Source organism: Patiria miniata, unplaced genomic scaffold (genome assembly GCF_015706575.1).
Source record: "Patiria miniata isolate m_02_andy unplaced genomic scaffold, ASM1570657v1 HiC_scaffold_6, whole genome shotgun sequence".
NCBI classification, from domain to species: Eukaryota; Metazoa; Echinodermata; class Asteroidea; order Valvatida; family Asterinidae; genus Patiria; species Patiria miniata.
In genome coordinates this window covers 13561417-13573474 of record NW_024037073.1, presented here as the reverse complement: position 1 = coordinate 13573474, position 12058 = coordinate 13561417, and the positions used below count along the sequence as shown (strand labels likewise).

Here is a 12058-nt window from a genome sequence, read left to right as displayed (position 1 = left end):
TCAAATCAAGTTTAATGCTTTCATTTACATCCATTTTGATCAACTTACGAACTTTGTTGAGCATAACCAGCATGTTGCTGTCACGCTGTGGTATTTCATTTGTGTCTACGTGAAACACCCTAACCAAAATAGGAAAGAGCGTAATCTGCAACTGTCGAAAATGATCCGCGACTGTTAGGGCAGATAGCGGAAATATTTGGGGGAATTGTGCCTCTGATGATACAAGCATGGCATTTGGTGCATTTTTAGAGTATGTCTAAAGCATGATATTTGGTAACAGGGCCATCGCAGATTTGTCCTTTGAAAAATAATAACAAGCAATTTTCAAAATTTTCAAAACGGCAGCCATAGCTTGTTATTCTACCCTATAGATTTTAACAAAAGCGATGGCCCTATGGGCAAATATCTTTCTCATAACATTCTCTGCCAAATGTGTGCCAAATGCCATGCTTGTGTCATTAAAGACACAATCCCATCATTATCTGCCGTAATATGTCGGGCTCAGTCTTGAACGAACAGCAGGGATTTATTTCCCTAGAAATTGAGTCTGTGTGATAATATTTGGTTATAAGATGAAGAGGACGAATTTTACGACGAAATCGTGTAACTCGGACACGGACACTCAGAGCATGGTCGGGTGCATGGCGGTCTGTATAAAAAGTGATCCGGAACTGTCGCACTGACTGTATTGAAGTCTGTGCCGAACGCGCGTGTCTTGCGCATGGCCATGAGCCGTGATAGGCGAGCAAACTGAAGCCTTACATTAGTAATGAGGGAATCTACAGTGCGGCCGCTGATTCCGATGTAGATCTATAAATGGAAATCGTCAAGTCAGATTCAGCACTTGTTTTCTCTCTCGGTGACTGAATCAGTTGTCTCCACCGCTTTGACGCGAGCAGATCGCTCTCCACAGAAATTACGGTTTGTGAGAGTGCAGCGTTTAATCATGAACGCTACCTTGGACGGCCCTACTGGATCAACACCAGCTTCGCCTGAGGGGTTCTACGGCCGTATCCCCGGGGCAGTCTACGATGTCACCGCAGTCTACTTGGGTCTCCTCACCTTCTTCGGTATCTTCAATAATGGACTGGTGCTGGTGTTGTACGCTAGGTACAAGACGCTACAAAATCCGGTCAACCTGTTCCTAATCAATATCTGCTTGGGTGACCTGAGTGTGTCTCTTTTCGGAAGTCCGTTCACCTTCGCCGCTAATGTCGCCCGCAGGTGGTTATTTGGTGCCGGCGGCTGTACCTGGTACGCTTTCATCGTCACGGTGTGTGGTGAGTTCCGTAGTGTGAATTGCAACTTGTGTTACACGAACAAATCCGCAAGTCGCTTTTAGAGGATAGACGATCTGTTTAAAAGTAAAATTAAAAAAAAAACAAAACAAGGGAAATCAATACAATATGCGGATGTATAAGAGGGTATTCATTGTAATTTCAATTAATTAAGATTTATTCATGTCTAAAATATAGCAATACAAAATCACTGCCCTCTAACGTAGAAGCACACATTTGTCTTTGAATCGCAGATCTAGCGAAATTGTATAGTTTACAAAACACTCTTGGCGCCGTCTGTGTTCCGTGAGGCGGTTGCTCACCCCAGTGAGACATGGGAAACCAAACAATTTTTTGAGGGGTTCCTTTGTTTCTAGGTTTCATTTTTTTCCCCTTTTAGCCTCTGGTAAGAAGTTCTAGTCTTGTTGTGGCAACTCCTAGTATTAATACTTTTAACAAGTTCATTGAGTATACGATAGAGGGGCCAAGTTGGGCCTTTCGCCACTTTTTGCCCCGGTTCGAACCCCACCTTGCGCACCATTAACATGTTCCAAACTACTTATAACCGAGAAATTAAAATGCCACTATAAAGTTAAGACGAAACACGTTACAGGCTTTGGCCCACGGCCCAATACGGGACAGCGAAGCCATACATTTTCTTCATAGAGCATACAGTCGTTCAGATTTATCATGCCATTTCTACTTGCCACGTAATGTGATATCTCTCATAATTCCTTAAGGAGCTAGAATTGCGCGACGTGTTTGGTAAGCTTTTGGGGGGTCATTTTTGTCAAAAAAACATTGAAGATTAGGCCAAAAAAATAATATTCGGTCTCTGGTCAGACCAAAGTTCCGGAATTGACGCGGCCACGCGGCTTTTTTTTTTTTTTTTTTTTTTTTTTTTTTTTTCTTCAAGCTTGGATTGTACAGACAAGGTGGGGTACTAATTTGCTTTTTTGGTGTCCTCGTGTACATTGGTGTCCTCCATAATTTGCCTTGGTGCTTTCGATCATTTGCCTTGGTGCAATTTCCCGTTCCTTGGTGCTCTTTGGTAAAAAAAAATTGAGCAGGTGCGGAAATAGAGGGCGCTGTTGGAGCTACCGCGGAACATTTTGAAAAAAAAAAAGATCGACGCGCATGATTAAAATCGACGCGCGCGCTGACCAGAGTCCGACTTATTTTTTTTTTTTTTGATCTTATCTCTGTAGCTACGATCGCCTTTTCGGAGGAGTTGAAACTAATCGTTTCTGTTTAAATTGACTCAAGTCAATTAAGCAAATAAAATAATTCAAAGCGTGGTGTACGCATTGGACTATGAGGATCATTAATAATTGTAATCAACATTAACAAGAGTGTCTCTAATCAAATGGACTAGAAAGATAGTACTAGAATCAGTCTACGTAATTTGACGATCAACTATTAACGAATGTAAATTTTTGTCTCGTAATTTTTAAAAGACGACCTTTTATGATCGCCAACGGTGCGCCTGGAGGCAACGGTACCTGACTGTCTTCCCGCCGCATGCATCAACAAAACAATGCTTCATTATTTTGATTGTATTGAGACCTTATATTGAATCTGAAACTTCGAAGAATAATTGAATATAAATTATTCTTTGGGTGGAATTTTGATCATTTCAGTTTTCCGATCGGCCGATTGATTTTCTGACATGTTGTAACTGCAACAGCGCATGGACGACGGATCATATTTCAGTGTTATTGCCCAACTGAACATATATGGCCAGTATTAAATGACCCGCAGGCTGCGCTACTCATTATTTTGGATAGCGACAATGGTTTCTTGTAAGGTGACGGCTACTCGCACCGTAGAGCTTTTTGCTCGTATGCCTGCAACAGCCAACGGCAAATACTACAAATGGTACAACTGTCAGCAGATATCACTAAAGGAAAAGCCAACGGCGGATGGGTAATGGGAAACCTCGCAAATCCCTACGGCCGCTGCCACAACTTGTATATCTTTCGGCTATATATAATTGCTCTGCTCTACTCTACGAAATGCCAATGTGTACGTTTTATTGAAAAGGAAAAGGCGTTATTTTTATTTTTCGCCTGTTGACGTTTTCAGCACTTTAAAACTTGTATTTGCTTTGCGTTTGCTTTTGGTTTGTCGTGTCGCAAATAATTCGAAATCTGTTAAGTAAAATTTAATATTCCATAATTAAATGTGGCAGGATTTGTTGTTTGATGTTTCATTCAAATGGTTTCTTGAGGGGGGGGAGGGGGCTAGAAAATAGCAGTTTAAAAGCAAAAATCTGTTTTGGCGGGATGCAGCTCGAAAATATAACGGGGAGAGCGACTTTAAATCATTGGTAACATGAACAGTAGCCGTGAACGCGACGATCGGACAGTGCGTCTACAGCGCAGTATGTTAATATCCCTTTAAGACCAAAGTACCTGTGAGCGTCTACAATGTGATCACACTGCGGTTTGTAGACCTTGCCTTCTTGAGTATCATCAACAACGTGCTATAGTTCTGGTACATGTATAAGCTATAATTATACAAGACGCTAGGAATTAATCAACCTGCTTCTGATTACCATCTGTGCAGACGTTTAGAGCGAGGCCGTTTTTGGTTTCTTTTCTTACCTTTGCAGCTAATATTGAAAGGGCGTTGAATTGTTGGTGTCACTAGCCGGCTACATGGTACCGGTGAAGCGTGAATATCCGACTCCATGAAATGTGGACTCGTTAGTAGTAAGGCGCATGCCGTAAGTACGATGATATGCTATATTTAGGATCATTATGGGGGAGTGACCTGTCACGTGCGAGGGATTAACCAATAATAGGGGAAAATGGTCCGATTTTCATAGGAGTCGGATTTTCATGTGACACCGGTATGCGCTCGTTCTTACAACTTGCATGGAGTTGAACAAATATCTGGACAGGGTTTTGCTGTGTTGTAATATCAGTAAGCAGCGCGCTGAGGCACGTATTCTGTAATCTCCCTTATTCTTTAAGGAAATTGCATTGATTTTTTTTTTCAAAAGGGAAAATCTGTGTCAAAGTATGCATGGGCAACAAAAACGGTTGTAGAAACAGCACTAAGAAGGAACGATGTATTTCTTAACAGGGGACATGTGTATTCAGGGTACGCAATCTGTTACAGAGGATTAAAAGAACGTGGAATATATTTCTAGTGACGCTGAGCAAGTCGTAATTCAGATACAAGAAGGGTCACGTGTATTAAAAAAAGAAAACCAGTCCCCCCCCCCCCCCGACTGAAAAGAGAGAAAATGTGTCCTTTATGAATAAAGGTAAGGATTTACATACGACATATCTCTTTATGATCTGTGAGGTTATGAAAAGAACCGGGGGAACTCAACGCTTCGGACAGTTTAGGCCCAAAAAAAAATATTCGGTCTCTGGTCAGACCAAAGTTCCGGAATTGACGCGGCCACGCGGCTTTTTTTTTTTTTCTTCAAGCTTGGATTGTACAGACAAGGTGGGGTACTATTTTGCTTTTTTGGTGTCCTCATGTACATTGGTGTCCTCCATAATTTGCCATGGTGCTTTCGATCATTTGCCTTGATGCAATTTCCCATTCCTTGGTGCTCTTTGGTAAAAAAAAATTGAGGAGGTGCGGAAATAGAGGGCGCTGTTGGAGCTACCGCGGAACATTTTGGAGAAAAAAAAAGATCGACGCGCATGATTAAAATCGACGCGCGCGCTGACCAGAGACCGACTTATTATTTATTTTGGCCTTACTCTGCCCGTCGTCAGGTGACTAACGACGGGCAGAGCATGCTGTCCGAAACGTTGGGTTTCCCTCGGTTCTTTCCAGAACCCCACAAACTCACAAAAGAGATTTGCTACAAGGTGCTACCGTAATTCTTGATTTTATTGCTATATCTCCACCATGCAAACCTTCAAATCTTGCGAATAAAGACTACTTCCCAGGACAATAAATACCAAAGTATCGGTTCTTTTTCGGATTCCCTTTTGACATTTCTTACAATAGGCGGAGTAACACCTGTCATGATTACAATAAGCGATCGCGCGCACTTATTTTTACTTCTCTCGAAAACGAAGTTTGATAGAAGGGAAAAAGCTGTCATACAATAATAACGCCATTTCTCAGGCACTTCAGATCAGCGAACTGATTGTCACTTTACGATGTGCTGTACGCAGATTGCAAGGACGAATTGGCATTAACCAGTCTAATTTCATGGACACTTAATGATGGCGAGTAACGACCGCTATGGAATGATGACGTTCGTCGCAGGCGCGGTTCTAGAACCAATATTTTGGGGGGGCTAGCACAGTGGATCCAGAATTTTTTCAGGGAGCATGCTGAAATGTTGACCGGTTATTTTTTCCAGACACTTAGGCCTCCGAAAATGGGGGGGGGGGGGGGGGGGGGGGGGCTCATGCCATATTTTCAATGGGGAGCGCCAATAAAATCCTAAAATCATTCACACTATATTAACTAATGCACCCTTGTCACGGCTATTTCTTCTTTAGGGGGAGACCGTTCGCATGTACATCACAATCCTTCTTTTTGCAAATGCTTTTTTTTTTTTTTTACGGAATTTATTTTGGGGGGGCTAGACAAAATTTGGGGGGGGGCTTCAGCCCCCCCCCCCTAGCCTCCCCCCCCCCCGTAGAACCGCGCCTGGTCAGAACTTCGTCGTAATTATTGATCCCTAATAAGCAATGAGAGATAGCAATTGGAGGATACCCCATATATATATATATATATATATATATTATTTCAAGGGGGACACAATATCTGCTTCCGCAGCATCTTGCTCTGTGTTGCCTATACTGTCTCCATGGGGTAGAAGTTAGCTATTATAAGTTTATAGCGGAAAATCACGGGGTAAGATGTGTCTTGGTATTTTGACTAGATGGAGGAATCATCATAAAAACAATGGGAATTGAAGTTTCTTATTAGAACAAGTGTATAACAGCGGATCATACGAGAAATCCTCCACTTTAATACGATGCTCGGTCGCTGTTCCCATCGTAATTTTCTCAGCGAATCAAAGAAGACTGCTGGTATTCCTTCACGCTTGCATCCATTACCAGAATACTATTATCTCCAATGCCATCGTCAATATTCCTGCCCATCTCTACAGATCGTTCAAGATTGAATTGAAGCCTTCAAAAATGATTTCCTACGCAGTGAGACCGGCATCTGCATCAGCTTGCAATAAACTTCGATGATTGCTGGATAACGGAATAAGCGTGGGGAACATAATGATGATCCTAACGAAAACCACGGACAGTCTAAATTCATCCCCTAATTGGCTATACCAGATAAGAGATGAAATCTCCGGACGCTGGAAATAGAAGCACCTGTCCAATTTTATAAATTGCCTTATTGGATGTCTAGAAAAACAGGCTGTTTTGGCATATGAAGATGAGATGAGGGTGCCCGTTGGAATATAAATGGGCAGTTCGTCACAGCCTACTCTGGCAGACTGTAGAAAACATGAATGACGTGCCCTGGAACCTCGTGAGTGAGAAATCTCAAACAAAATATAAGTGAATCTTATATAGCTTGTCGTTACAAAGGATGATATAAATACTAATTGATATGATCGAGTTACAGTTAGCATTACAAGTTATTGAAGTATGAATCATCGCTATAAACATGGCTGTTGTAAGCCTTTTGTCTAACCACCGCAGAAAATAGCTCAGGGAGTAAACGGATATTACTTTTATACATAATTATGGAGCAGTTAGAGAAACCTTGCATATGCAAGCAAACAAGAGGAGAGGGGTGTGTCTATGCCATTTTTATTCTCCCTGGGAATAATCTAATGCTGTATCCATCATCACCAAAAGTTTAAATAAGATTATTAAAAAGGCTCGGATACAATGGTGTTACCGCGGTCAATGATCATTAAAGGCCTATATTTCTGCAGGCGTTATTTTTTAGGGAATTCATTTTAGAAAATTTGAAAAAAAACAAAATATGTTCCATGAATTTGTCAATGCTAGTAATGTGTGAGGTCTCGATAAGACAAGACAAAAGAATTGTATGCATTATGCACAAAACAATAGACTCATTTGCATATCAATGAAACCAATTACCATATCAATGGATTGTGTTAGCATAATAAATGAGCGCATTGACGTATGGAAGTTTTATCGGACAAAGGAAGGGTCTGGAAATTTTATTGGACAAAGGGAGGACCCACCCCCTAGATTGAATATCGGACAGAGGAAGACTTGAACTGGAATATCGGACAGATGAAGACTTGAGCTGGAATATCGGACAGATGAAGACTTGAGTTGGAATATCGGACAGATGAAGACTTGAGCTGGAATATCGGACAGATGAAGACTTGAGCTGGAATATCGGACTGAGGAAGACTTGAGCTGGAATATCGGACTGAGGAAGAATTGAGCTGGAATATCGGACAAAAGGGAGACGCTGGATGGAATATATGGTACAAAGACAGATGTCAAACGTTTGAAAATGACTAAGAATATCATTTGTATTCATTCAAGCAGTGTGCTAACAGTGAATGAAAAAATAAAAATGGAGGCCACACCAACAGAGCGCCAATTAAATCAACTCGCTGGAAATCGCGTGAAAAAATGTTTTTACTCTAGGGATAATGGAGTAGTAGCGCAGTGACGGCAGTATAGGTAGTGCCTGCTCCTTTTTGTACACGTTTTACGGGGAAATGTAGGGGGGGGGCGGTTTGAGGAGCAATGAGGATCCATTGTAAAGGGTATTCAATAGAAAAGAGGATTAGCGGATGCAATGTGTAGTGATTATATATGAATTTGTCATTTTGGATGAATGGCATAGGTTGGACGGCGATCGGAACAATAGGCTCATTATACTTATATACAGGTTCCAACTACATGTGCATTAACAAAGCTTTCCACGAAAAACCTTGTCCACAGTGACCATGTAAAAAGCAAACCGGGTACCGTTAATGTCATCCTAAGCCCATCATGAATTATAGTATAATTGAAACGTATTGTATACAGGCCTGAAATACACTGGCATCTTTTAATGGCTTGCCTAATTAATGTTGCTTTGCTAAGTATAATGAGCCTATTGTTCCGATCGCCGTCCGACCTATGCCATTAATCCAAAATGACAAACAAATTCATTATATAATCCCTACACAATGCATCCGCTAATTCTCTTTTCTATTGAATACCCTTTACAATGGATCCTCATTGCTCCTCCAACCGCCCCCGCCCCCACATTTCCCCGTAAAACGTGTACAAAAAGGAGCAGGCACTACCTATACTGCCCCAACTGCACTACTACTCCATTTTCCCCGGAGTAAAAACATTTTTTTCACGCGATTTCCAGCGAGTTGACTTAATTGGCGCTCTGTTGGTGTGACCATTTTTATTTTTTCATTCACTGTTAGCACACTGCTTGAATGAATACAAATGATACTTCATTTTCAAACGTTTGACACCTGTCTTTGTACCATATATTCCATCCAGCGTCTCCCTTTTGTCCGATATTCCAACACAAGTCTTCATCTGTCCGATATTCCAACTCAAGTCGTCATCTGTCCGATATTCCAGTTCAAGTCTTCCTCTGTCCGATATTCCAGTTCAAGTCTTCCTCTGTCTGATATTTCAGTTCAAGTCTTCCTCTGTCCGATATTCCATTTCAAGTCTTCCTCTGTCCGATATTCAATCTAGGGGGTGGGTCCTCCCTTTGTCCAATAAAATTTCCAGACCCTTCCTTTGTCCGATAAAACTTCCATACGCCAGTGCGCTCTTTTATTATGCTAACATAATCCATTGATATGGTAATAAGTTTCATTGATATGCAAACGAGTCTATTGTTTTGTGCATTATGCATAAAATTCTTTTGTCTTGTCTTATCGAGACCCTACTAAATAATTTCAGTTTTGAATGGAAGTCGGCCATACCGGTATATGAAAGAAAGCTTTGAACTATTTGCCCTAGTTAGGGTACACATTTTTGTTCATGTAATAATGCAGTTCACATGACCTGATGTATTGTTTTTGTTTGTAAAGTTGAAACTGTGTATAGTTTCTCAACCGCGTTTTTTGAGAACCTTGGTTTTTCGTTGTTTTCGTTTACTGTTTAGCATTTGGGGGAAATCACAAGCCTTTTTCAGGTGCGCTCGATTTCCACGATCTGTCTATAGAAATACAAATAATATTTTCTATCAAACAATTCCATTAAAGTCAACCCCTGTTTTCTTTTCAAAGTTTAAAAAGTTCAACCAACATCGTTCCCAGGGTCTACTTCGACCTCGTTGTCAATAGGAGATAGCGGCTCGCAGAAGCGTACTGCTAAACGCCTTGGGGACGAGTTTAAAGTTCCACCAATCCCGCTGTTCGAAGCCATTTGAACGTTACTATTGTTCGGGCGCATTTCATAATGAACTCTTAACCAGAATGGCTCCGTGTTATAACATTTTCCTGTCTCTGTCCCTTTAGGAACCGAGCAGATTGTGTCATTGGCCGCCGTGTCAGTCCACCGATGCTGCCTGGTTGTGCGTCCCTTCACTGCCCAAAAGATGACCACGCGCCTGGCCTTGCTATTCATTGCCCTGACGTGGGCCTACTCCTTGATTGTATCACTGCCTCCAGCTATAGGCTGGAATTCATACGTCTTGGAGGGAACCGGAACAGGTTGGTAAACAGTGTATTTATGCCCTTAATCATTTATTCTTGGTCGAATCCAGGGGCGTATCGATGGGGGCGGGGTCGATCGACACCCCCCCCCCCACCACCACCACCACCACATCCCGAAAAGCCAAATGGCAATTAAAGCTATTTAATGGTGGTAAATCTAACAGTAAAAAAAAACGCTTGAAGAAATCGCTGCTGCTACAGAAGAATTTCGATCAGCGCAACTCTGGAACGCTTGTCTATCTTAAACGGTGTTAAAGGCTTTCACCCTTTTGTTATTTAAAATATTGAGATCCTCTTCTTCTGAGTTGCCTGAAGCATCGTAGCCAGGAGAACTGGCCGGAATCGTCAATCAATTCACGATTCCAGTGAACTCGCCGACCTGTCCCTTGCGGGAATTGATTGAAACTCAACGCCGTGCTTCAACCAATCTTAAGCCAGCGTTAAATGCTACTATAGCACTGTTCACAAAATGTATTATCCGCCGTCGTGACATTTACGTTGGGATCCCGTCTCCGGTTTTTTTTCCTGTATTAGCAAAGCCCTCAACCTCGTGTACAGCAACTGCAGTCTCCAAACCAAAACGCTTATAAGTGTTCCACAGCATTTCAGCTTCAAAATGCAGGTCTTAAGTGCAGAACAAATAAGTGCAAAGTGGAAAGAAGCGGAGCACAGTCGAGACGTGCAAACGGAGCAAAGCACCCATTCTGGAATTTGTATCCTTGTGGAGACATTTCTTTGTTCTCGTGTAGTAAAGTTTTCGAGTTTGAAATTGCAGTTTCAAAATGCTTTTATTTTAACCAGAATTAATCTCCTGGGCTGAAATTTGGACTAAATATCCCTTTTCTAAAACTCTTCCATTTGCGACGGATCAACCTACCTTGGAAATTCCTAGTTTTTGAGTAAAATCCATATATCTACTTCGTGAAATTCTTGTGGAGACGTATTCATCTATAGAAATTGCCCTGTGGAGACCTTTACAATGTTTTGTTCCCTATTGTGTGTGTGTCTCCACAAGGATACGAATTTGTAGTCACACGCACTCACACCTGAAAAGTAAGGTCCAGCGCCGGGAGCTAGTAGTTGCCTTGAAGAGTATAAAAAAAATAAGCAAGATTAAATGAAACGGGGCAAAGCTGTGCACATTCATGGAAAATGCTAATCAAAGTCGAGTTACTAGAGAAAGTTTGGATAACCATGTAAGGCTATCTACAGGATATCCAATTTCAAAACAAACACAACGCGAAAATAAACCAAAGACGGATACCCAATATCACAAACATGTCATGGCCTACACTCTCGTTTTTATGCAGATGATACACAACTCTTTGCCACCGTGTCCAATTTCTCCTGGTGATGACACGTTATACAACACCTGAATAAATCCCCGTCATCTGATTGGTGGATCGTTGATCACATGTCATTGAATTATCCATACCATTGCACGGCGCTCGCGTGGCGCGCAGCGCACAGTACAATGGAAGTACTATTGCACTGTGATTAGAAGTACCATTGCACTGTCACTGCACATGTTGCCGATGGTGGCGCTGTGGTGTTTAAATTGGCAATAAAAGTTCTGAACTTATTGAACTGTTTGAGTTCTAAACTTATGGAAAAGTTTTTAATTAAGACAAATTGAATATGATATTCTCAACCTGTTGAACAGTTTGCATAAATTAAATATGATAACTCTGCACTTGTCAAACTTGTAAAAAAAAATTAACTTTAATAATTGGCTATTAAAAGTCAACCAATCAGATGACGAGGATTTATTCAGGTGTTATATAATAATGAATGTTTCATGTTCGTGCAATAGAAAGAATAATTTAATTCGGTGTCAGATGAAATGTTCCATTCCACTCGGCTTCGCCTCGTGGAATGGAACATTTCATCTGTCACCTCATGAAATTATTCTTACCATTGCACTCACAAACATTCATTATTTGTATAATAACACACCATATTCTTGAAACATGCCTGAAAGACATCCTCAAGTGGAAGACAGCCAATCTCCTCAAATAATTCAATACAGATAAAACACAGTTGTCATTTGCTCTCAGCGCCTCAGACACAAAGTCAACATCTCTGACATAGGAGATGCTCTGATGCCCGCTATCTTGGTGTCAACAAGTCAATGAACCTTGAATAACATGTCTCTTCTATTTGT

General features: G+C 41.3%; 1 protein-coding gene across 1 annotated transcript in view; it reads left to right on the top strand.

The window, feature by feature from the left end:
• The first annotated feature begins 638 nt into the window (after window positions 1–638).
• The window catches only part of LOC119743591 (pinopsin-like), a 31782-nt gene continuing 20362 nt past the window's right edge, over window positions 639–12058 (top strand). The window contains exons 1-2 of the mRNA XM_038220005.1: window positions 639–1280; window positions 9697–9891. Of these exons, the coding sequence (XP_038075933.1) occupies window positions 947–1280; window positions 9697–9891 (529 nt within the window). The 5' untranslated portion in view covers window positions 639–946. The remainder of the gene's footprint in view (window positions 1281–9696; window positions 9892–12058) is intronic.